General features: G+C 38.9%; 2 protein-coding genes and 1 long non-coding RNA gene across 3 annotated transcripts in view; 1 reads left to right on the forward strand and 2 right to left on the reverse strand.

Annotated features, from left to right (window-relative positions):
* Positions 1-116: 116 nt before the first annotated feature.
* On the forward strand, positions 117-25,613 carry LOC138988915 (uncharacterized). Its single transcript, XR_011465179.1, has 4 exons — positions 117-986; positions 16,860-16,991; positions 17,561-17,624; positions 18,231-25,613. It is a non-coding gene; the product is annotated as an uncharacterized lncRNA (long non-coding RNA).
* The window catches only part of LOC102280272 (solute carrier family 35 member G2), a 41,786-nt gene continuing 19,992 nt past the window's right edge, over positions 5,427-27,220 (reverse strand). The window contains 2 exon segments of the mRNA XM_005889893.2: positions 5,427-5,782; positions 5,785-6,691. Coding sequence (XP_005889955.2) covers positions 5,439-5,782; positions 5,785-6,673 — 1,233 coding nt within the window. The 5' untranslated portion in view covers positions 6,674-6,691 and the 3' untranslated portion in view covers positions 5,427-5,438.
* Positions 10,985-12,231, reverse strand: SLC35G2 (solute carrier family 35 member G2). Its single transcript, XM_070375917.1, is given in 2 exon segments — positions 10,985-12,216; positions 12,219-12,231. Coding segments are annotated over 2 exon segments (1,233 nt in total). The 3' UTR covers positions 10,985-10,996.

The following is a 27,220-nucleotide window of genomic DNA, read 5'->3' on the forward strand; positions in this document are numbered from 1 at the left end:
AGGAAACCCACCTTCCTGCCCAATATGATAGGTTCAGTCTTCCCCTTCCCTCCTATCACTGACGCGAGGGCGGTCTTCGCCGCTCTGGGATTGGGCGAGCCCGCCTGTCAATCAATTGCTGTGCTGGGTGTAGCGCTGAGGCTGCTCCGCGGAGAAGGAGTGAGAGAGACAAGCGCCCTGCCTGCGTCTGGGTATTGTTGCTTCTGTGTCTCTGGCTGATTATTCTGGGACCTTCCTCCTCAGCGCCACGGGAGATTCCACAGCAAAATTGACTGCTTTCCGAGTTAAGCCCCAACTGCTCTGGGAGCTTCCTTCTGGTTTCTGCACCTGAAGAAGGTCTTACCAGCAGAAAGTTCTTAGGGACGGGGAAAGAAAATGAAAAGCAAACAAAAAGGCCTGAACGTAAAGTCCTGGGAGAAAAATGTAAGACGTGTCCTTAACTTGAACCGCAAATGAAAATAAGCTGAGTCTGAGGGCCTTCGAAGCGCCCTGGTGCGTGGATAGCTTCCATTCTTGGCTGCGGTAGCTTTGCTGTGAGGACAGTAACTTTCGGTGACAGGTCTGTCCTTTCTTAGCGGCCCAGCCCCAGACACCTGCCATCAGTAAGTCGGTTCTCTCCACGCCGGAGCTTCAGACCCCATCACCTGCCTCTTCCTCCCCAGCCATCTCTGTGGCTCTGCTTAGGCGTTTCCCGCCCAGGGAAGCTTGCAAAGTGCACAGGTGTTTTCCCCATCCAGCTGCTGAAAGAGCCAGACTTTTTGCGACTCCATGGATCTGAAGCCCGCCAGGCTCCTCTCTCCATGGAATTTGCCAGGCAAAAATCCTGGAGCCTTTTGCCATTTCCTAGGGATCCAGCCAGAGTCTCCTGCACTGGCAAGGGGATTCTTTACCACCTGGGAAGACCTCCCTACCCTACCGGGATTGTAAACTCAAATCAGGGCAGCAACTCCATCTATATCCTGTAATTAGGATCTAAAGTCAATAATGTAAGTGGATTTTGGATTTATTCTAAGGATCTAAATACCTTTGTATATTTTATCATGGCTGCTATGGACTGAATTGTGTCCCCTCTCAAAATTCCTGTGTTGAAATGAAGCTCTAACTCCCCAATGTGACTGTATTTGGAGACAAGGCCTTTCAGGGATAATTTAGGTTAACTGAGGTGCTAAGAGTGGAGCCCTAATCCTATAGAATTAGTGTCCTTTATAAGAACTGACTGCAGAGACGTAGACACTGTCTTGCTGTCTGTCCTCACAACTGGAAGACACAGTGAGAAGGCAGCCATGTGCAAACCAGGAAGAGAGCGTTCACCAGAAACTAACCATACTGGCATACTGGACGTGGGACTTCCAATCTCCAAAACTGTGAGAAGTTTAATTTTTGTTGTTTAAGCCACCCAGTCTATGGCATTTTGTTATAGCAGCCCAATAGTTTTATTTGTTGATACATCTTATAAAGTTTATGGATTGAGATATTTCATTCATTTTTGAAGCTGTATAAGCCCATTGTCAAGAGGTTGAAACTATTTCTCCAAAATAGTTTCACACAACAAACTATTAGGTACACCTGGCTCAGTTCAACTTTAGTTTTTTAACATGTGATGTGAGTAGGGGAATGTGAATACAAATATAACAGGTAAAATAGTCCTTGCTATCAGGTAGCTTAGACCACTTCCATAAATGGGGAAAATAAACCCAGAAAAAAAATACGCTGAAGTCGTTTAACTTTAGATTTTATTTTGTAAGGGATTATGTATTTTGAATGGGTCAGTGATCCGAACAGACTGTGAGATTTTGATCCAGATTTCTTAACTACTGTGTGCCATCTGTTTAAGTAATAGAAGAAGTAAGGGAGAGAACTTTTTCATAGAAGGATTTTAGTTTCCTGTAAATACGTGTTTTCCTTTTAACTTTTCTTTAAATGTTCCCTTATCACCCTATTCTTACCAGAAACTCTTAAGAAAGAAAGAAAAACTAAAAAAATACAATAGAAAGAGAAGGAATTGAAGAATAAAAATAAGGAAACAGCAATGAGAGGAAAGCATTGGGGTAGATAGACAGGAAGTCATGTATGGAATTGCTCTATAGTGTACTTAGAAGTATGGAGCCCATGTTTGTAAGGGGTGGGTGTTGTCCCAGAGACCTTTCACACTGTCTCCTCTACTTCCAAATAGAAACATGTGCTTGACTTCTTCTTCCTCTCTTTTAGCGGAACTCAAACCAAAAATGGGAATCAACCCTGCTAATTAGTTCTGAGTGGACTAGCCAGAATCAGGCAACAACATTTAGGTCAAAACTTATGACCTATGGACTAGAAATGGGGTTTCAGATAAAGGTAGCTAATCAATCTAGGATAAGAACATATAGGTAGTTCACTTCATTCATCCCCAAGGAAAGAATTTGGGAAGACAAGGAAAGGGAAAATGAGCCTCCGTGTCGCAAGACTTTTCCCAGGAAACTATTGAGGACTTGTAGAAATGATTAGAGAGAATGATCTGGTTTAATATCACTGTAAGGACTACATAGGGCAAAACAAACAAAAACAAAATCCTACCTACTAAATCAGTAAGAAGTCACTAATCACAGTCTTGACTATGAAGTGTTGAAATTAGTGAACCCTGGTAGCTAAATTCACTTTCTGGGTTGAGTAGTATTACTCTTTTATGGGAATTAATTAAACAAAAATTTATTGGGTTCACTCTGTGTTAAGCACTACAATACATACCAGAGATCTAAAAATCAGTCTTAAAGGAGCTCCATCCAATGTCAGAGAATGACATTTAAACTGATATTTATTATTTGTATAGTAAATGCAGCAATAGATGTCTACAGGGAGACATTAAGCCACAATGCGAGGGGAAGTGTGTGTGTGATTAGGCTAGTCAAGGTAAATAAGTAGGCAAAGAAGAGAAGGGCTTTTCACATAGAGAGGCCTTCATAAAAATATTTCTTTTAGTTTTTTAAAAAAGGAAGTATGCAACAGCAGAATATTGCTAGAGCAAAAGATGACAAAGTGTAAGCAAGAGTGGGTTATGCAAGTTAAGGGCCTTTGTTTTTATACTATAGGCAATGAGAAGCCATCAAAGGGTTTTCTTAACAGCACTTTAAACTGTCATTCTGTTGCTTTCTGGCCTCCACTGTTTCTGATGAGAAGCTGGCTGTAATTCTTATCATTGTTTTTCTGTAGGTTAGGCTGCTTTTAAGATTTGTTTCTTTATCTTAGTTTATCAGCAGTTACACTATGTTTCTAGGTGTGATTTTCTCTGTATTTATGCTGCTGGGGGGGGGTTCACTTATTTCCCTGGATGTGTGGATTGCTGATTATTGTATCTTTTTATTGAATCTGGAAGACTCTTGGCCAGCATTTCTTCAAGTATTTTTTTCTGCCTGTTCTCTCTTTCTCTGACTACACTTAAATTTATGCTAAATTTCTTATTCCTTAGTACAGGTCATTCCAAGATCTGTTCATTTTTTTCAAATCTTTTTGTTTCTTTGCTTCAATTTGCATAATTTCTATTGAGAGCCAGTAATTCCTGGAAAATCTGAATGTTAACATTTTCCCAAAAACACAAACACCCTACAAATGGCTTTGGGTTCCTTTGGGTTATTGTCCAAAGGCATGTTAGTCAAGAGAACAGAAATCAAGATATTACAACAGAGAACTTACCACTGGGTGTTGATGGACTGGAAAAGCAAAAAGGGAACACTGAAGTAGCCCAGATGTGGTAACTACAGAGAGCAGCTATCACCTCTAACCTAGCAAGATACCAGCTGGCATAGGAAAAATGTAGTTTGCAGGGTCTGAGCCATAGCATCACATAGGAAAGTTATAGATGAGTGTATCTGAAGTTGCTGCTGCTGCTGCTGCTAAGTCACTTCGGTCGTGTCCGACTCTGTCTGACCCCATAGACAGCAGCCCACCAGGCTCCTCCGTCCCTGGGATTCTCTAGGCAAGAACACTGGAGTGGGTTGCCATTTCCTTCTCCAATGCATGAAAGTGAAAAGTGAAAGTGAAGTCGCTCTGTCGTGTCTGACTCTTAGCGACCCCATGGACTGCAGCCTACCAGGCTCCTCCATCCGTGGGATTTTCCAGGCAAGAGTACTGGAGTGGGGTGCCATTGCCTTCTCCAATCTGAAGTTAAGATAGCTCAATAACAATAACTTAATAACCAGTAACATATCAACATTTGTTTGTACTAAATTAGTAAAAACTTCCCAGATTGGATCCAAATTAACGCTACCTTATGCAGTTTTACAGACTTTTAGCTCTTTTGAAAGGAGAAGGCAATGACACCTCACTCCAGTACTCTTGCCTGGAAAATCACATGGGCAGAGGAGCCTAGTAGGCTGCAGACCGTGGGGTCAGTATCAGTCAGATAAGACTGAGCGACTTTGCTTTCACTTTTCACTTTCACGCGTTGGAGAAGGAAATGGCAACCCACTCCAGTGTTCTAGCCTGGAGAATCCCAGGGACACAGGAGCCTAGTGGGCTGCCGTCTATGGGGTCGCAGAGAGTCGGACACGACTGAAAGCGCCTTAGCAGCAGCAGCAGCTCTTTTGAAAAGAATCCAGTACACGAAGTTTTCAGTTTTCTGCTGTACAATGATCACCGTTAGTGTCTTTTCCAGGAGTAAGGAGTACCTTTGCTGCCCCTCACACATGTACTTGCTACAAAATCATAAACAAGGGCAGGTTTGGAAGAGACTGGCATAACTGAGGATGAGTAGACCCTCCTGCAGCATTCAGTCTCACACCATACGGCACAAAAGGGCATAAGTAGAGCTTGCAGGAATCCATATTCTCCCTACCTCCATTTCCTACGCATTGCCTAATATGGCCAGAGCAAGAAGACAGTTTCCTCTCCTAAGGTAGGATGACCACCATTGCCAGTGAAAAACCAACTCCTTTCCTTTGTTTCCTCTTTCTTGCCTCAACTCCAGCTACTTTACCCAGCCCAATCATCTCTAGTTCCCTAATGCAAACAGACGACAAAAACAGGGCTTGGTATTCAGCATTTCATCTTACAGAGTTCTGAATATTGAAGGATTTTTTGTTGAACACTTATAGAACATTGGACATGAACATTTTTTCTAACTTCTTAATATTTAGGACTGCTGAATTTCCACTGGAAAGGAGTCATTTCTTCAAGTCTTATGTTCTTTAGTGCTAAAAGTTGACATTCTCTACCACCTTTTATTATTTATAATAAATAATAATTTTATAATAAAAATTACCTTTTATTGTTAACAGCAAAGAGACCAGATTCATGATATTCCACATAATTTAATATTTAGAAGACTAAATTTTTCTACATCTGCATATATTAATTATATATAGCACTCTGTCAGTTATACAACACAAAAAACCATTTATGGGTGAACATTAAAATGGCAGTGTACCTATTAGTAACTGAACATTAACAAGGTAATAATCAAGTATTCATTTAATGGGAGAGTCTAGTATTTCCTGATAATCCTGCCTTCTTAAATTCCTCCAGTAAAGTTTATAGCCAGCAAGGACAAAAACACTAATCATAATGATTACCCCTCCAAAGACATCATAGACACTAGGAAATATATGTAACACTAGAAGCTGCAACACCATTGCTACCACAATCTCCAGATGTTGTACTGTGCTGACCAAAGCTGGATGGAATTTGTCTAAGGCATAATAAACTCCCAAGAAGGCTGCAGTAGAACAAATGCATATAGCAATTAGATAACTCCAGGTTTCTCCATCTAATGGGATGATGGGTTCTTGAAGAACAAACATAGTAGATATTCCCAGACTGTCCCAGTCCAACCAAATGTAAACAGTGCAGTCCACATGCTGATCTTCTCCTTAATGGATCTGTATACTATCATGGAAAGAGCAGTGGTCAGTCCAGCCATCACAGTCATAGTGTACCCAAAGGCTTCTTTCCAGGCATTTAACAAAGAATCATCTTCATCAACAATGTTGGGGATCATGACAAGACAAACACCTACGATGCTGCAAACAACTGTAGCCATGTCAACACAAGCCATTTTCTCATCTACAAGTAAAAAAGCCAAAATGGCACTGAAGACGGTGGTTGTGGCTCTCCACATAGTGGTCCCATTGCTAGGAGGAACTATTGAAAATGATGTATAAGCACAGGTGATAGAGATGACATTGCATACACCGTAAAAGAAAAGTCGCAGTCTGTATCCACTTGGTCCAAAGGGGGCTTCCTGGTAGTAACACACAACTAACACAGATAAGACCTGCAAAACAGAACGGATAAAAATCAGTTCTAGAGATGGAACTTTGGAACGATCGGAAACAAGCCTAGTGATAAGAGCTACACATCCATGAGCCAAAGCAGATCCAAACAGCACTATCCACATTTTTCTGGATTGAAAAATATTTTTTTCTGCAAAGCTCTGGAACTGTCCAATTTCATTGGTCACTGGGTCTTCTGTTGGAGGGCAGGTATCCATGGTTCCAAAGAAGGTTCTTCCTTTTCTTTTCATTTCACTGAGCAGGCCTTTCTTTGAATTTTCTTCCATAAAACTTCCATAGTCTTCATTGATTTCTTCATATCCACCATCCCCAGGCTGAGGATAATGAGACGTATATTTCACCATTACTGTGTTTGGATGTATTTTCACCCGTTTTTTAACTGGATATTTTTTGGAGGGAGAAGTATCCATTTCTCCAGGCAATCAATTCTATTTAAGAAGGAAAAAAAGACAAATGTACATGTTCATCAGTTGAATTATAGCTTTAAATTCCATTATAATCTCATGCATCAATTCAATAATAGAAAGCAGAGGTTGTAACAGGAGTTTTTTTTTTTTTCCTAAAGTAATAGGAAGAGATGATCCAACAATATGCCTTATCAGTATACAAGCTCCAATGAAATTGTCTACCCTTTTTTCACTCTCATCCTAAGCCAGCCCCAGTTTCTCATCATGATTATTCTTTGTCTCATTAAACTGTATTTCTCTAAATAATAACTGATTTTTTCCATTTTTTTCATTCCTACCTCTCTATCAACCCAATAAGATAAACACAAAAAAAATAAATAACAAGGTAGATCAAACCTCTCCTTCTGATTGTGTCATTTGTCTATAAGTTATTAAGTCCAAATGTTTTTGTATAATCACTTCTGTATGATACAAAAACTAGTATTATGAATTATTGTGACTTTTTAAACATTTATTCTGGATTCCCATGCATCTTCAGATATATGGAATACTGAAACTAGAAAATAAAATTTTCTTTTTGATTTTGTGACATTCATGCACTGTTGGTATATACAACTTTTCTGATGAGCAACTGGGCAATAGGTTTAAGATTCTAACTGAAACTACCCTTCAATTCAGCAATATCACATCTAGATTTTACCCTAAAGAGATGAACACAAGATGCTTTTTACCTTATGTGTTTTTTAAGAAAGGAAAAAATAAGAGTACATATTTATATTTGTTTATATAATATAAAAAGTACAACATTAAGGAATTATGGAAACATACAAGGAAACTAATAATCATTGAGGTGGGACAGGAAATAATAGAAAACATTTTGTATACTTTTTAATATATTATTTGAATCATGATAATTGTTTACATTTTTTTTTAAAGTTCATCTGGTATTGAGAAAAGAGAGCACATAAAAATGTTGGGAAAATGTATGAATAGAAGACTTCATTGTAGCACACCAGAATGACCCTCCATACTACACTATGCATCTGTTTAAAATAATAATGCGATCTTTACTGATGTAGAAAGATGTCCATGTTGTATGAAGGATTTGCCATGGTGCTAGCATATAGTAAAATCTCAAAGAATATTAATAAATTCAGCTTCCTTTCACCTATAATTAACCCTTTTGAAACACTGGATGTCTTCTACAATCTTATTCTTTCTTTGAGACCAGTATTTGTTCGTTCAGTTCTCTTTAGTTCTTTTCCCTCTCCCCAAGAACAATTTGCTATTTCCTTCCCAATGATTTCTTCCCCCAAAAAAAAAAATTTAAAAAGGAACCTTTTTATTTTTGTCTTCATGACATATTTCCTTGTTCATTGCCAAAAACTCATCAGTTCCAGGATCTTAAACCACAGTCCAGAAATCAAATCCCATTTTGTTCTTTAACACCATCTGGGTAAACCAACTGTTCCTATTTATTCGTTTCTCTTGTAAATGACACTACCTTCAGTTGGAAGAGTCATTTTAAAAAACACCACCTGTGCCTCCAAGCCCTTCAGTCCCTGGCCTGGATCTCCAACTTGCAGTCCTTCATGCATAATGCTATTAAACTAATCTGGATGTTCTCTTTTTTTCAACTTTTATCAGGATATTTCCACTTTGAATCATTACTTTAGCTTTAGTCACAAACTGAATTAACAGTCTTGGTCTCCCAAATAGATTTTCTGTCCCTAAATTCCTCATTTATGTTTGAAATACCACTATCTTTGTAATTTCCCAAGCTAGAAACCAAGAAACACTCAATTATTCTTTCTGCCATCACATTCCATTTGGTCATTTATTTTATTGTTTTTGTCTCTGAAATATTTCTCAGACTTTTCCTTTCTCCTCCAATTTATTTTAGCTTTTGAATCTGGATCAGATTTTGCAAATTCCCATCTAGCATATTGCAACAGCATCCTAACTAGTCCCCTTGAATCCTAGTCCTTCTCTTCTAAAATCCAACTATATTATACTACTGTCACATTAATGCCTTTAAAAGATTCAAACAAAACAAAAAACTTCCCTCAAGCTTTTCCCATTCAAGAACATACACTATTTCCTACCAACTACCTCACCGAGTCTCAACTCCTCTGCCTAGCTCTCAAGATCCTGCCTAGCCTTGCCCCTATCAATACTTAGCTCCTTAACACAGAGACTTCACTCCAGTGTTCTCCCTGTCCTGACACCCCACATTACATGTTTCTCTTAAGTCTTTATTCCTACTAGTTTCCTCTCTGCTCCCACTTTATAAACTGCTCATCTTTTAAGAAGGCCCAGTCCAAATCCTGCCTTTTAGAAATACACCTTCCCTGACCACTCCACTTTTTTTTTTTCCTTATTTAACAGCTGCAATAGTTCTAATTTTTGTAATCTCATCACTTTGTTATTTACTTGTCTCAACTCAGTGGAATTTTATCTGCAGTCATTGTACCCAAATTTGCTGTTAAATTGCCTTTCCTTGCTAGTCAGCAAGTATCTTTTTCTTTTTTTCAGCAAGTATCTTAATGACATCTCATAACTTCCTATTTGCTGAAAATTGTTAAAATTGTAGTTTATATCCATCAAAGCTTTTCCCTTCCCACTGTAGCCAGATTTCTAGTCCCAGGAGCGTGAATAGGGGAAGGACACATTCTGCTGTTTTACTCTTTTCTGAGAGAAAGGAGCTAGGCTCCAGCTTCTCTGGTGTATTGGCAGAGAGAGGAAGAGAAAGGACACATATCTCAGACATTGGTTGCTGCTGTGTGATGGCTTTTGGATGTATAAACTTGGCTAGGCTGAACTACAGTCCCAAGTTACTTAATCTACCACTAATCTATGTGCTGCTATGAAGGTTTTTGTGGATGTGACAGAAGTCCCTAATCAGCTGACTCTAAGTTAATAAAAGAAAGACTATCCTGGGTGAAGTGAAGTGAAAGTCACTCAGTTGTGTCTGACTCTTTGCAACCCTATGGACTGTAGCCCATCAGGCTCCTCTGTCCATAGGATTTCCCAGGCAAGAATACTGGAGTGGGTTAACCTCTGACCTAAACAAGTAAGCTCTTTCAAAAAGAGATTAGGCTTTCCATGACCTCAGAAATTACAAATAGTTCATGCCATTAGGGTTCCAGCCTTCTCATGACCTTCCTTCCTTACTACCTGTGGACAAGAAGCTTTGGCCTGTTCTCATGGTTTCCAGCATGCTCCTGATCTTTGCTTTCTGATTGCCTGCCCTACAGACCACAGACTTCGTTATCCAGCCCTGACAATTAGCCAGTTCCTTACAATAGATATCCTACTGGTTCTGTGTCTCAGGTTGAACCCTGACTCTAATACACGGTGAAATTCTGCTGGGAGTGGGCTGCCGTCTATGGGGTCGCAGAGAGTCGGACACGACTGAAAGCGCCTTAGCAGCAGCAGCAGCTCTTTTGAAAAGAATCCAGTACACGAAGTTTTCAGTTTTCTGCTGTACAATGATCACCGTTAGTGTCTTTTCCAGGAGTAAGGAGTACCTTTGCTGCCCCTCACACATGTACTTGCTACAAAATCATAAACAAGGGCAGGTTTGGAAGAGACTGGCATAACTGAGGATGAGTAGACCCTCCTGCAGCATTCAGTCTCACACCATACGGCACAAAAGGGCATAAGTAGAGCTTGCAGGAATCCATATTCTCCCTACCTCCATTTCCTACGCATTGCCTAATATGGCCAGAGCAAGAAGACAGTTTCCTCTCCTAAGGTAGGATGACCACCATTGCCAGTGAAAAACCAACTCCTTTCCTTTGTTTCCTCTTTCTTGCCTCAACTCCAGCTACTTTACCCAGCCCAATCATCTCTAGTTCCCTAATGCAAACAGACGACAAAAACAGGGCTTGGTATTCAGCATTTCATCTTACAGAGTTCTGAATATTGAAGGATTTTTGTTGAACACTTATAGAACATTGGACATGAACATTTTTTCTAACTTCTTAATATTTAGGACTGCTGAATTTCCACTGGAAAGGAGTCATTTCTTCAAGTCTTATGTTCTTTAGTGCTAAAAGTTGACATTCTCTACCACCTTTTATTATTTATAATAAATAATAATTTTATAATAAAATTACCTTTTATTGTTAACAGCAAAGAGACCAGATTCATGATATTCCACATAATTTAATATTTAGAAGACTAAATTTTTCTACATCTGCATATATTAATTATATATAGCACTCTGTCAGTTATACAAACACAAAAACCATTTATGGGTGAACATTAAAATGGCAGTGTACCTATTAGTAACTGAACATTAACAAGGTAATAATCAAGTATTCATTTAATGGGAGAGTCTAGTATTTCCTGATAATCCTGCCTTCTTAAATTCCTCCAGTAAAGTTTATAGCCAGCAAGGACAAAAACACTAATCATAATGATTACCCCTCCAAAGACATCATAGACACTAGGAAATATATGTAACACTAGAAGCTGCAACACCATTGCTACCACAATCTCCAGATGTTGTACTGTGCTGACCAAAGCTGGATGGAATTTGTCTAAGGCATAATAAACTCCCAAGAAGGCTGCAGTAGAACAAATGCATATAGCAATTAGATAACTCCAGGTTTCTCCATCTAATGGGATGATGGGTTCTTGAAGAACAAACATAGTAGATATTCCCCAGACTGTCCCAGTCCAACCAAATGTAAACAGTGCAGTCCACATGCTGATCTTCTCCTTAATGGATCTGTATACTATCATGGAAAGAGCAGTGGTCAGTCCAGCCATCACAGTCATAGTGTACCCAAAGGCTTCTTTCCAGGCATTTAACAAAGAATCATCTTCATCAACAATGTTGGGGATCATGACAAGACAAACACCTACGATGCTGCAAACAACTGTAGCCATGTCAACACAAGCCATTTTCTCATCTACAAGTAAAAAAGCCAAAATGGCACTGAAGACGGTGGTTGTGGCTCTCCACATAGTGGTCCCATTGCTAGGAGGAACTATTGAAAATGATGTATAAGCACAGGTGATAGAGATGACATTGCATACACCGTAAAAGAAAAGTCGCAGTCTGTATCCACTTGGTCCAAAGGGGGCTTCCTGGTAGTAACACACAACTAACACAGATAAGACCTGCAAAACAGAACGGATAAAAATCAGTTCTAGAGATGGAACTTTGGAACGATCGGAAACAAGCCTAGTGATAAGAGCTACACATCCATGAGCCAAAGCAGATCCAAACAGCACTATCCACATTTTTCTGGATTGAAAAATATTTTTTTCTGCAAAGCTCTGGAACTGTCCAATTTCATTGGTCACTGGGTCTTCTGTTGGAGGGCAGGTATCCATGGTTCCAAAGAAGGTTCTTCCTTTTCTTTTCATTTCACTGAGCAGGCCTTTCTTTGAATTTTCTTCCATAAAACTTCCATAGTCTTCATTGATTTCTTCATATCCACCATCCCCAGGCTGAGGATAATGAGACGTATATTTCACCATTACTGTGTTTGGATGTATTTTCACCCGTTTTTTAACTGGATATTTTTTGGAGGAGAAGTATCCATTTCTCCAGGCAATCAATTCTATTTAAGAAGGAAAAAAGACAAATGTACATGTTCATCAGTTGAATTATAGCTTTAAATTCCATTATAATCTCATGCATCAATTCAATAATAGAAAGCAGAGGTTGTAACAGGAGTTTTTTTTTTTTTTTTCCTAAAGTAATAGGAAGAGATGATCCAACAATATGCCTTATCAGTATACAAGCTCCAATGAAATTGTCTACCCTTTTTTCACTCTCATCCTAAGCCAGCCCCAGTTTCTCATCATGATTATTCTTTGTCTCATTAAACTGTATTTCTCTAAATAATAACTGATTTTTTCCATTTTTTTCATTCCTACCTCTCTATCAACCCAATAAGATAAACACAAAAAAAATAAATAACAAGGTAGATCAAACCTCTCCTTCTGATTGTGTCATTTGTCTATAAGTTATTAAGTCCAAATGTTTTGTATAATCACTTCTGTATGATACAAAAACTAGTATTATGAATTATTGTGACTTTTTAAACATTTATTCTGGATTCCCATGCATCTTCAGATATATGGAATACTGAAACTAGAAAATAAAATTTTCTTTTTGATTTTGTGACATTCATGCACTGTTGGTATATACAACTTTTCTGATGAGCAACTGGGCAATAGGTTTAAGATTCTAACTGAAACTACCCTTCAATTCAGCAATATCACATCTAGATTTTTTACCTAAAGAGATGAACACAAGATGCTTTTTACCTTATGTGTTTTTAAGAAAGGAAAAAATAAGAGTACATATTTATATTTGTTTATATAATATAAAAAGTACAACATTAAGGAATTAATGGAAACATACAAGGAAACTAATAATCATTGAGGTGGGACAGAAATAATAGAAAACATTTTGTATACTTTTTAATATATTATTTGAATCATGATAATTGTTTACATTTTTTTTTAAAGTTCATCTGGTATTGAGAAAAGAGAGCACATAAAAATGTTGGGAAAATGTATGAATAGAAGACTTCATTGTAGCACACCAGAATGACCCTCCATACTACACTATGCATCTGTTTAAAATAATAATGCCGATCTTTACTGATGTAGAAAGATGTCCATGTTGTATGAAGGATTTGCCATGGTGCTAGCATATAGTAAAATCTCAAAGAATATTAATAAATTCAGCTTCCTTTCACCTATAATTAACCCTTTTGAAACACTGGATGTCTTCTACAATCTTATTCTTTCTTTGAGACCAGTATTTGTTCGTTCAGTTCTCTTTAGTTCTTTTCCCTCTCCCCAAGAACAATTTGCTATTTCCTTCCCAATGATTTCTTCCCCCCAAAACAAAAAAATTTAAAAAGGAAACCTTTTTATTTTTTGTCTTCATGACATATTTCCCTTGTTCATTGCCAAAAACTCATCAGTTCCAGGATCTTAAACCACAGTCCAGAAATCAAATCCCATTTTGTTCTTTAACACCATCTGGGTAAACCAACTGTTCCTATTTATTCGTTTCTCTTGTAAATGACACTACCTTCAGTTGGAAGAGTCATTTTAAAAAACACCACCTGTGCCTCCAAGCCCTTCAGTCCCTGGCCTGGATCTCCAACTTGCAGTCCTTCATGCATAATGCTATTAAACTAATCTGGATGTTCTCTTTTTTTCAACTTTTATCAGGATATTTCCACTTTGAATCATTACTTTAGCTTTAGTCACAAACTGAATTAACAGTCTTGGTCTCCCAAATAGATTTTCTGTCCCTAAATTCCTCATTTATGTTTGAAATACCACTATCTTTGTAATTTCCCAAGCTAGAAACCAAGAAACACTCAATTATTCTTTCTGCCATCACATTCCATTTGGTCATTTATTTTATTGTTTTTGTCTCTGAAATATTTCTCAGACTTTTCCTTTCTCCTCCAATTTATTTTAGCTTTTGAATCTGGATCAGATTTTTGCAAATTCCCATCTAGCATATTGCAACAGCATCCTAACTAGTCCCCTTGAATCCTAGTCCTTCTCTTCTAAAATCCAACTATATTATACTACTGTCACATTAATGCCTTTAAAAGATTCAAACAAAACAAAAAACTTCCCTCAAGCTTTTCCCATTCAAGAACATACACTATTTCCTACCAACTACCTCACCGAGTCTCAACTCCTCTGCCTAGCTCTCAAGATCCTGCCTAGCCTTGCCCCTATCAATACTTAGCTCCTTAACACAGAGACTTCACTCCAGTGTTCTCCCTGTCCTGACACCCCACATTACATGTTTCTCTTAAGTCTTTATTCCTACTAGTTTCCTCTCTGCTCCCACTTTATAAACTGCTCATCTTTTAAGAAGGCCCAGTCCAAATCCTGCCTTTTAGAAATACACCTTCCCTGACCACTCCACTTTTTTTTTTTTCCTTATTTAACAGCTGCAATAGTTCTAATTTTTGTAATCTCATCACTTTGTTATTTACTTGTCTCAACTCAGTGGAATTTTATCTGCAGTCATTGTACCCAAATTTGCTGTTAAATTGCCTTTCCTTGCTAGTCAGCAAGTATCTTTTTCTTTTTTTCAGCAAGTATCTTAATGACATCTCATAACTTCCTATTTGCTGAAAATTGTTAAAATTGTAGTTTATATCCATCAAAGCTTTTCCCTTCCCACTGTAGCCAGATTTCTAGTCCCAGGAGCGTGAATAGGGGAAGGACACATTCTGCTGTTTTACTCTTTCTGAGAGAAAGGAGCTAGGCTCCAGCTTCTCTGGTGTATTGGCAGAGAGAGGAAGAGAAAGGACACATATCTCAGACATTGGTTGCTGCTGTGTGATGGCTTTTGGATGTATAAACTTGGCTAGGCTGAACTACAGTCCCAAGTTACTTAATCTACCACTAATCTATGTGCTGCTATGAAGGTTTTTGTGGATGTGACAGAAGTCCCTAATCAGCTGACTCTAAGTTAATAAAAGAAAGACTATCCTGGGTGAAGTGAAGTGAAAGTCACTCAGTTGTGTCTGACTCTTTGCAACCCTATGGACTGTAGCCCATCAGGCTCCTCTGTCCATAGGATTTCCCAGGCAAGAATACTGGAGTGGGTTAACCTCTGACCTAAACAAGTAAGCTCTTTCAAAAAGAGATTAGGCTTTCCATGACCTCAGAAATTACAAATAGTTCATGCCATTAGGGTTCCAGCCTTCTCATGACCTTCCTTCCTTACTACCTGTGGACAAGAAGCTTTGGCCTGTTCTCATGGTTTCCAGCATGCTCCTGATCTTTGCTTTCTGATTGCCTGCCCTACAGACCACAGACTTCGTTATCCAGCCCTGACAATTAGCCAGTTCCTTACAATAGATATCCTACTGGTTCTGTGTCTCAGGTTGAACCCTGACTCTAATACACGGTGAAATTCTGCTGGGTTGTTGTCTTTGTTTCTGTACTAACTCTAAAAGGCCACTGATAGTCTCTAGGTTGTAGACATCCAAATGCAGGTTATCTTGCATCAGTTACTTAGTCTCCCCAGTGCACAAAGCCCTGGTGTAGGCTGCTATGGGCCACAGGTTTTTGCTGTTTGGGTTCTCTTGCCTGTTGGGAAGTTCTCTTAGTGAGGCACCAACAGTATTCACTTGACCCCAGGAAAGTCGTATATCCTTACCACTCCAGTGAGTGTTATATCAGCTACTCACCACTGCCCCCTTCTCTCCAATCTTACTTCTCTTTGCTCGAGCAAGTAAAGAGCAAATTAAAATGTGCTGTCTAAGCAGACTTTCAGTTGGAGGAAGAAAGCATACCCAGTCGTTGTAAATAATGATTTGATAACCTTCACCCTCTGGAGAAGGCAATGACACCCCACTCCAGTACTCTTGCCTGGAAAATCCCATGGACGGAGGAACCTGGTAGGCTGCAGTCCGTGGGGTCACACAGAGTCGGACAGGACTGAAGCGACTTAGCAGCAGCAGCAACCTTCACCCTCAGTAGATTTTAAAGGGGAATAGCCCTCTCCCCTCCCCATTAGGAAAAAGCACAACACTGTTCTTAGACCAAGGACCCATAACAGATATGACCCCTTTGACAGATTGTGTTTTCGAAACAGAGCCACCAATCTCATATCTCCCATACTACATATCTAGCTTTTTTTTTTAATGTGAGTTTGACATTATTAAATAGAGAAGTAGGGTCTATGCTCCTTCCCTTTAAAAGTAGCCCCACTTTTGTGACTATTTCACCAGTAGCGTATGGCAGAAGTGACTTGTTATTACTTCTGAGATTAAGTCATACATATAACTGTGCCTTCCTAGCTGCAGCACTTGTGCTTGGAGCTCTGAGCTAGCAGGTCAGTAGTCTGACTGCTCAGAAGCCACCATGCTGTGAATAAGCTCAAATGAGCCATGTAAAGAAACCGCATGGAGAGGTCCTGAGACTGAACAGAGAGAAATTCCTGGTCAGCCCCCAGGTGCTCCAGCCCCTGCTGTTCCAAGTCCAGCCACTCATCTGACTTTAAGTATATACGAGACCCTGAGTCAGAATTGCCCTTCCAAGGTATTTCCAAATTCCTGATCTTAGAAACCATGACAGATAGTAAAATGAGTGTTGTCATTTTAAGCTACTAAAGCTTTGGAGTGACTTGTTACCTGCAATAGATAACTGGAACACCCTATTTCCTTTCCAGGGTTTTAAGGAATGGGAAGGAGGAATGGTCTTAATGATAATTTAAAGTCCTCTTATATTTGGACCAAGTTGATTGGCTTTTGAAGTCGGACATTTTGTCCCTTGTTGTGAGATCCTGGATTCTACTTCTGAGGTAAGAGGAAAGTTTTTTGTTTTGTTTTCAAATAAGTATAGTTGATTTACAATGTTTTAGTTTCTGGTGTACAGCAAAATAATTTCATTAGATATATGTATATACATATATATCCACATGTATATAACTGAATCACTTTGAGAGATATATATATATGTATACATACATATATATGAATGAAGAAGAAAATTTTATTCAACATCCTGTTAAGCACAGATTAGTGTATTTAATCCTAGTCCAACTGCATATTTTAAAGTATTATTTGAACTGTGTCATCTATTTCATTTCTGTCACTGGATTAGTCTGTACCTGATATCTTCCAGGTATATCTCAACACCTTTAATATTATATTGTATCCCACTGATGCAGAAGTCAGTCTTATACTAAAGGGATACATAAAGATTTTGGGTGTTTTGGTTTTTTTGGCTGCACCATTCAACATGTGAGATCTTCCTTTACCAGGGATCGAACCTATGCCCCCTGCATTGGGAGCATGGAACCTTAACAACTGGACCACCAGGGAAGGCTCAAGATCTTATTCATTCTCTCTAATTTTCATTTAATTTCAGGCTTTGTGAGTATAATTCTTGAAGAGAATCTGGAATCCTGACTAGTACTTACATTTGTGCACATGTAAGTCATTCAACCTGTGAACATTTCAGTAAATAATAAGGCACCATGTCCCCAGCACCACTCCAGGCTCTATAAGTAGAAAGATAAATAAAACTAGTGGAAGAGAGAGCAAGCAAATCAAATTTAATATTTTTAGAAGTCAATAATGCAAGTAACTACTTGAATACAGGAAAGGGCACATACAAAAGGCATCTAAACCCAAACACGGAGGATCTTTGCAGATTTCCAGGTGGAAAGGATGCCTGAACTGGGGCTTTAAGTATATGTAACCTACAAATAAAAAAAGAGGAGAAAGAGAAAAACCAAAATTTTTTTTCTAGAGATACAAAATTTAGGAGTCAAAAATGTTGATTTTGAGTTCTAGCTCTGCCACCAAATAGAGCAATAACTATGTCTATTTTAAAATAAAGAGTTTTAGATGATAATTGTTGGGATCTTTCAACTCACTTCAAAATCAGTTTGTCAGTTTAATGAGTTCACATATCTAGTGTTTTGATATCCCTCCCATGAGGGATCACCATGTAATTCAATGATCACAACTTTCTACTACCTGCTCTAAGTTATTCTGACCAATGTGCCAACTCAACTTCTCCTCCTTCTTGACAGAGATGAGGAATCTGAACTAATTTCATGGCTCCAGGGCCCCTGACTTTATATGGGGATGTCCTCCTCCCAGGCAGAAATGTCCATTTCAGCTGCCTAAAGCAACTCCCCTGAGCAGAAGGAATGTGAAACAACAGGACCAGAAGACTAGCCTCGCCAGCTACAAACGTATCAACTTGAAATGCTGGGCATAAATGGATTAAAAGGATACATAGTTGGTATCTGCTTGAACAATGGGCACAATTCAAACCTGAAAGCAGTATTTGTATCCAAAAGAGGTCCTTTCCTATGCTACATCCCACAACATGAGGCCCAAGATCACTTCTGTCCTAAAGTTGAAAATATTAACATTGCATCCCTATCATTTTAGTGGGAATCCTTAGACATAACCCTTATGGTGCCTAAGGCAAATGGCACTTGGTAATAAGAACTTCTTTCTTTAGTTAGCAGACTAACCCCTAAAATAGTAAAAAGTCTTAGATATAAAGCTAGCTAGTGCAACTTGATTATAAGATAGTGATTTAAATGTAGGCATTGATGTGATATTTGACACTCATGAGTCAGACTGGCTTTGAACTAAATATTTATCAGAAACTGATAGGTTACTACCTTATACCTGAGAAGCCAAGTCCTGAGAAACCTTATTACCCTGGAACCCTTGGACAGTCTTGCCCCTGAATGAAAATAAAAAGACCATACCTAACTGGTCACCTGAAAGGGAAGACCCAACAACCATCTTTCTGGGATATTGTGAGATATCACGATATGCATAGGATCTGTGCTATTAAACATACCTTCTGAGACCTACTGAAAGAAGCCATTCTCCCTCCAAACTGATGAAAAAGGGGACCATATTCTGATGCTCCAAAGGCTGTGAGCATGAGTCCACTCATCCTTGTGCTGAACCCTGCCTAGCATAACCTTTAACATCTCTCTTTAAATTCTCTCTCTTCTCCACCACAACCCATGAGCATCATTTAATTCTGCTTGTATTTTATTAATACTCTTTGAGTCTATATCTTTTTGTAAAAGCCTACTGTTTTAGTGGGAAAAGAACCTCCTTTTAAGCTCCAACCTCTGGAACTAGAAAATTAGTTCTTAAACAAACTAACAAAGTAGGATTTGAAAGACAAGAATGATAAGTGAGAAATAACAGAGTAGAAAGTAAAGAACATGCCCTTTCTTAAATCAGTCACACTTAGGAAGTGAGGGATTTACCATGAAGAAGTAAATGTCTGCCCTTCTTAGAAGGTGTGATAATATTCACATTGTGTGTAAGTAGTAAATGATCAAAATGAAATAAGTCTATAAACAAATCATGAAACTGAACACTTTTATGAAGATGTAAATAAGGGGCTGCAAGAAAAGTTAATTGTATAAGATTTTAAATACTCAGATTATAAAAGAACCAACATAAGCAAATTCAACTAAAGGAGGGAAAAAGAAGATACATACAACCTAGGAATCTCCTATGATAAACCAACTGAATCTCTTGTTGTTGTGTCTAGTCACTAAATCCCATTCAACTCTTTCAAACCCCACAGACTGCAGCACACCAGGCTTTCCTGTCTTTCACTATCTCCTAGAGTTTGCTCAAACTCAAGTCCCTTGAGTCTGTGATGCCATCCAACCATCTCATCCTCTGTTGCCCCTTTCTCCTCCTTCCCTCAATCTTTCCCAGCATCAGGGTCTTTTCCATTGAGTTGACTCTTCACATCAAGTGGCCAAAGTATTGGAGTTTCAGCTTCAGCATCAGTATTGCCAATGAATATTCAGGACTGATTCCTTTAGGATTGACTGGTTAGTTCTCCTTGCTGTCCAAGGGACTCTCAAGAGCCTTCTGCAGCACCACAATTTGAAGGCATCAGTTCTTTGGCACTCAGCCTTCTTTATGGTCCAGCTCTCATATCCATACGTGACTACTGGAAAAACCATAACTTTGACTATACAGACCTTTGTTAGCAAAGTAATGTCTCTGTTTTTTAATACATTCTCTAGGTTTGCATAATTTTTCTTCCAGGGAACAAGATCTTTTAATTTCATGTCTTATAGTTATGTACTCTTGCCTGAAAAATCCCATGGACAGAGGAGCCTGGTAGGCTGCAGTCCATGGGGTCGAAAAGAGTCGGACACGACTGAGCGACTTCACTTTCACTTTTCACTTTCATGCATTGGAGAAGGAAATGGCAACTCACTCCAGTGTTCTTGCCTGGAGAATCCCAGGGACAGGGGAGCCTGGTGGGCTGCCGTCTCTGGGGTCGCACAGAGTCGGACACAACTGAAGTGGCCTAGTAGCAGCAGAAATTTACTTGGAGCCCAAGGAACAAAAAAAAATCTGCCACTGTTTACACTTTTTCCCCATCTATTTGCCATGAAGTGATAGGTCTGGATGCCATGATCTTTGTTTTTTGAATGTTGAATTTTAAGCCAGCTTTTTCACTCTCCTCTTTCAGTTTCATCAAGAGGATCTTTAGTTCCTTTTAGCTTAGGGAGGTATCATCTGCATATCTGAGGTTATTGATATTTCTCCCAGCAATCTTGATTCCAGCTTGTGATTCATCCAGCCTGGCATTTAGCATGATGTACTCTGCATTTAAGTTAAATAAGCAGAGTGACAATATATGGCCTTGATATACTCCTTTCCCAATTTTGAACTAGTCCATTATTCCATGTCCGGTTCTAACTGTTGCTACCTGCATACAGGTTTCTCCTCTCAGGAGGCAGGTAAGGTAGCCTTGTATTTCCTTCTCTTTAAGAATTTTCCACAGTTTATTGTGATTCACATAGTCAAAGGATTTAGTGTTGTCAATGAAGCAGATGTTTTCCTGGAAGTCCCTTGCTTTTTCTATGATCCAACAGATGTTGGCAATTTGATGTCTAGTTCCTCTACATTCTCTAAATCCAGCTTGTATATCTAGGAGTTCTCAGTTCATGTACTGTTGAAGCCTGTCTTGAAGGATTTTGAACATTATTTGCTAGCATGTGAAATGGGCACACTGAATCTCTATAAAAATATAGAAAGACATTTCAAAGAACCTGGACAGAATCATTCTAACTCAAATATATTACTTAGGACAGATCCCTGGGCCAGGAGGATCTCCTGGAGAAGGAAATGGCATTCCATTCCAGTGTTCTTTGTTTTTTCTTTCAAACTTTAAACTTTTTATTTTGTATTGGGGTATAACTGATTAACAGTTGTGGCAGTTTCAGTTTCAGCCATACATATATATGTATCCATTCTCTCCCAAACCCCCATCCCATCCAAGCTGACACATAACATTGGGTAGGGTTTCATGTGCTATAAAATATATCCTTGTTGGTTATCCATTTTGAATACAGCAGTGTATACGTGACCTTCCCAAAGTCCCTAACTATCCCTTCCCCACTGGCAACCATAAGTTTGTTTTCTAAGTCTGTGAGTCTTTCTGTTTTCTAAGCAAGTTCATTTGTAACATTTATTTTTAGATTCCACATGTAAGGGACGTCATACAATATTTCTCCTTCTTTATCTGACTTATTTCACTCAGTATGACACTCTCTAGGTCCATCCACGTTGCTGCAAATGTCATTATTTCATTCTTCTTAATGCCTGAGGAATATTCCATTGCACATATGTACCACATTTTCTTTATCCATTCCTCTGTTGATGGACATTTAGTTTGCTTCCATGTCTTGGCTATTGTAAACAGTGCTGTCATGAATATTGGGGTGCTTGTATCCTTTCATATCATGCTTTTCTCTGGATATATGCTCAGGAGTAGGATTGCAAGGTCATATGGTAGCTCTATTTCTAGTTTTTTTAAGGAACCTCCATCCTGTTCTCCATAATGGCTGTATTAATTTACATTCCCAACAACAGTGTAGGAGGGTTCCTTTCTCTCCATACCCTCTCCAGCATTTGTTTGTGAATTTTTTAATGATAGACATTCTGACTGATGTGAGGCGTCTCATTGTAGTTTTGATTTACATTTCTCTAATAACTAGTGGTGTTGAACATCTTTTCATATGACTATTGGTCATCTGTATATTCTCTTTGGAGAAATGTCTGTTTGGATCTTCTGTCCATTTTTTTTTAATGGAAACTAAACAATTTTATGTAATCACATTGCTGTGCTCCTATACAGTCAAATGGAAATTCAAAGGACATGATTTTTCTGAATGTTTATTTCAGAAAGTTAGAATTGGATGCCTGAAAACAATAAAACTAATAATATATTAATATATAATGTTAATAACATACAGTTGGTCATTCTTTTTCCTATTCTACCACAGCTAACTGACTGGAAGTCAGTTTTAGTAACTACTACTAACATAAGACCTTCATCAATAAGTGAAGATATATAGGAAAATCCATAATATAACTAAAAAACATCAAAGATAATGTGATGATAAAAAAAATACAGTGACATCTTAGTTGGTATAAGAAACAGGATAATTAAGAAAGCAAAGCCCATGATCACATACAGGCCACAGAAGCCTGTGACTGTCACGAGTGTTGACTTCTCCTTTATCTGAGGTTGTAAAAAGTGCTTTGTAAAATCCTGAGGTTTGCAGCAGTTGTAACCTCCTGAAGAGACTTCAATCAAAAGGGTTTCTAGAATATTCTGACGATTTCCATCTACCAGGCTGTGGTGAGCTCAAGCAATACATACTCCAGAGGACAGAAGACAGACATGTTGGGAAGTGGGAATGACTTTTACTGCACTTAGGGAGAAAGGGCATGTTGCTACTCAGCCTAGTACAAGTGTAGAAGCAACACCTCAGTGATTCAACCTTTAAAGACTCTATAAAAATGACAACAACTGGTAGGAATAAACCTTCAGACGTGCCTTCTCAGACCTCCTGTCATAAGCACGAGCATAATCAAAACACTGAGTTTTCATGGTCTCACACAAAATCAGACTCACTTATGACAATGGCCGGAGAGGCTCCTATAAGACATCGGGGCTGGGATTTACTGTAAGATACACATCGGTTTAGTGCATCACTATGTGTTATGGAAATATGTGTCACTGACAGAGTGAAGGCATATTCTTGAATAACACAGCAAATAACACTACAAATTCAAGGAACATGGACACAATGACAATAGCTAACTTCATGACGGCTACTACTTGGTAGAGCTAGGATTGCCTCTCCCATAAAGTACTTCAATGGCCAGCTGGGATATTAGCCATTAGTTTCTCACTGTAATTCTCACTTAGAAACCGAATCTAATACTTTCCATGTTTACTAGCACAAGAACAGTGAAAAATCCTTGTAGAAGAAAGCCAGACAGACATGCTTCTGTTTTATCACAGAAGCTGCCTAGGACCGGTCCTGCTCACAGACAGATTGCTAATTCCAAATTTATTGACAGTTATGCAGATATTCTTTACCAGTTGAGCCACCAGGGAAGCCCTCATAGCTCAGTTGGTAAAGAATCTGCCTGCGATACAGGAGACCCCGGTTTGATTCCTGGGTCGGGAAGATCCCCTGGAGAAGGGATCCAAGGAGTAAGCGTCTTTTAATTTCATGGCTGCAGTCACCATCTGCAATGATTTGGGAGCCCAAAAAAATAAAGTTTGACACTGTGTCCACTGTTTCCCCATCTATTTCCCATGAAGTGATGGGACCAGATGCCATGATCTTCGTTTTCTGAATGTTGAGCTTTAAGCCAACTTTTTCACTCTCCACTTTCACTTTCATCAAGAGGCTTTTGAGTTCCTCTTCACTTTCTGCCATAAGGGTGGTGTCATCTGCATTTCTGAGGTTATTGATATTTCTCCCGGCAATCTTGATTCCAGCTTGTGTTTCTTCCAGTCCAGCATTTCTCATGATGTACTCTGCATATAAGTTAAATAAGCAAGGTGACAATATACAGCCTTGATGTACTCTTTTTCCTATTTGGAACCAATCTGTTGTTCCATGTCCAGTTCTAACTGTTGCTTCCTGACCTGCATATAGATTTCTCAAGAGGCAGGTCAGGTGGTCTGGTATTCCCATCTCTTGAAGAATTTTCCACAGTTTATTGTATCCACACAGTCAAAGGCTTTGGCATAGTCAATAAAGCAGAAATAGATGTTTTTCTGGAACTCTCTTGCTTTTTCCATGATCCAGCGGATGTTGGCAATTTGATCTCTGGTTCCTCTGCCTTTTCTAAAACCAGCTTGAACATCAGGAAGTTCACGGTTCACGTATTGCTGAAGCCTGGCTTGGAGAATTTTGAGCATTACTTTACTAGCATGTGAGATGAGTGCAATTGTGCAGTATTCCCCAATGTAATTGGTATTACATTAGAATTGTAATACCAATTGGAGTTACCAATTGGAATTACAATTGGAATTACCAATTGGAATTACAATTGGAATACCAATTATAATTGGAATTACAATTGGAATACCAATGTAATTGGTATTCCCCAATGTAGTACAATATAAATACTCACTCATACATATATGACTCTTTGTGGCCCAACGGACTGTAGCCCTCCAGGCTCCTCTGTCCATGGAATTTCCCAGGCAAAAATACTGGAGCAAGCTGCTGTTTCCTACTCCAGGGGATCTTCCCAACCCAGGGATCAAATCCCGGTCTCCTGAATCTCCTATGTTGCCTTCATTCATAGGTGAGTTCTTTACCACTGGGCTTCCCTTGTAGCTCAGCTGGTAAAGAATCCGCCTGCAATGTGGGAGACCTGGGTTTGATCCCTGGGTTGGGAAGATCCCCTGGAGAAGAGAAAAGCTACCCACTCCAGTATTGTGGCCTGGAGAATTCCATGGACAGTCCATGGAGTCACAAAGAGTTGGACACGACTGAGCAAGTTTCGCTCACTTCACTTTCACTTTACCACTAATGCCACCTGGGAACAAAAGTGGTATCAAACACTGTATCCTACTTTATAACTCCCCCCTTACTTATCAGTTCATTGTAAACATTTTTCCACGTCATTGAATGTCATTTTTAATGGCCAGTTACTATGTACCCAATATTGGGTTCTGAACACAACAGGTCAGTCATTAACTTCAGCTTTATGACAGCTGAAAGGCAAATGAGATGACCAACTGCTGCTGATCTTTTATGCAGGGTAGATCTATAACTGCCCCAGGAAAAGGCACAGATAACAATATTGAAGTTTTCTCATTGACTATAAATGAGGAAACAGTTTTTGATGGCCAGGGGAAGATTGTGAAAGAATAAATAGGAGATAAGTCAAGAGGATTCGTGTTTCTCTTTTTGTTCCCTGTTCAAATGTCGTCTATGGAGAGAAACTGGCTGAAACAAGTAGTGAAATAAAGTGTCTTCATTCATTTTTTGTGTTTATTTGGGATCAATACACTGTTTGATTTTGAAAAACTTTGAGGTAACCATCCAATTAGAGTTAAAGGAAAAATGAAACCACAGGAAATATCAAGCACAGATGCTTCCAAGCATCTGGGAAGTACCCTTTTGGATTGCTTGGTCCTGAATATAGTTCTAGGTTCTCTAATTATAAAGATATGTTTATTTAGCCTCTATTCTGTGGCAGGCATATACTAAGAACTTTACCATTTAAAGGTCAAGTAAATTCTGTGAAGTAGGTTATAATCTCTATTCTGTACATAAGGAAATAGGTTCTGAGAGATTAGATAATTTGCCAGTTAGTGGGTGACATAACTAGTTAATGCTAGAGACAAGATTCATATCAAGGTCTGCCTTCCCAAGCCCTTTCTTCTATGTTACTCTATTAAGTAACCATTCATGGTAGGCAGAGTAATGCCCCCCACCTCATCCTAACTGCCAGAACATTACCTTATATGACAAAGGGGAATTAAGGTTGCAGATGGAGTTATAGTTGTTAATCAATTGACCTTAAAATAGGGAGGCCATCCTGGATTATCTAGTTGGGCCCATTGTAATCACAAGTGTCCTTAAAAGTGGAAAACAGAGACAGAGAAGGTGTGTCAACAGAGGCAAAGTCAGAGTGATGCAATGTGAGGACTCAGCCTGTTGTTGCTAACATTGGAGATAGAAGGCAATCATGAACCAAGAGATGTGGGCAGCCTCTAGAAGCTAGAAAAGGCAAGGAAGTGAATCCTTCCCTAGAACATCCAGAAAGGGATATACCCTGCCAACACCTGGGTTAAGCCCAGTGACACCTGAACTGGACCTCTGACTCACAGAACTGCCAGATAATAAATTCATGTTGTTTTGAGCCACCAAGTTTGTGGTACTTTGTTACAGCAGCAAACAGAAAACTCATTCACCATCATTTTGTGAATATCTAAAGATCAGATTTGTATTCTTAGAGAAGACCCACACATTTAGTTGTTGTTGTTCATTTGCTACTTCCTGCATGTAAATCCATGATTTTCCCCAGAAAAGAGTTCTTAAGATCTAGAAAAGTGTTGGATGAGAGTACAAAGTTCTGGGTCAAGTGACATGGACAAGATTATTTCAACCTGAGATAGAAAAATGTCTACTATCTATTTACTACTATGGCTTGCTTACTCCTGTGATACTGTTTGAGACATCTGCTTTTAAGAACCTCGTGGATCATCTAGGGAAAAAAGTGAATTATAAAACACCTCTCAAGGGCTGAGTAAACTGCCTTGTTGGATGTAGTCATTAAATACTGAGTCAGAACTTTGGTTGGATACCACAGATAAGACTTTGGAGTAATAAACAGTGCTGGACAACAGGTCTACCAATTCTTGAGGCAGAAGATCTGAACCTGAATTCTACCTCTATTACTTTCTACCTGTGCATATATAGTGTAATCTTCCTAAACATCCATTTTTCCATCAAGATGGGCTCATATTACCAGCTTGGAAAGGTTTTTAATAAGGACTTAGTAAAAAGATAGATCTAAAGCATCTAGAACAAGGAATTCCCTGGTGGTGCAGTGGATAGGAATCTGCCTGCCAGTGAAGGGACGTGAGTTCAATCCCTGGTCCACAAGCCGCAGAGCAACTGAGCCTGTGCACCATAATTACTGAGCGTGTGCTATAGAGCCAGTAAGCTACAAATACTGAACC

The sequence above is a fragment of the Bos mutus genome, chromosome 1 (genome assembly GCF_027580195.1).
Source record: "Bos mutus isolate GX-2022 chromosome 1, NWIPB_WYAK_1.1, whole genome shotgun sequence".
In the NCBI taxonomy this organism is placed as follows: domain Eukaryota; kingdom Metazoa; phylum Chordata; class Mammalia; order Artiodactyla; family Bovidae; genus Bos; species Bos mutus.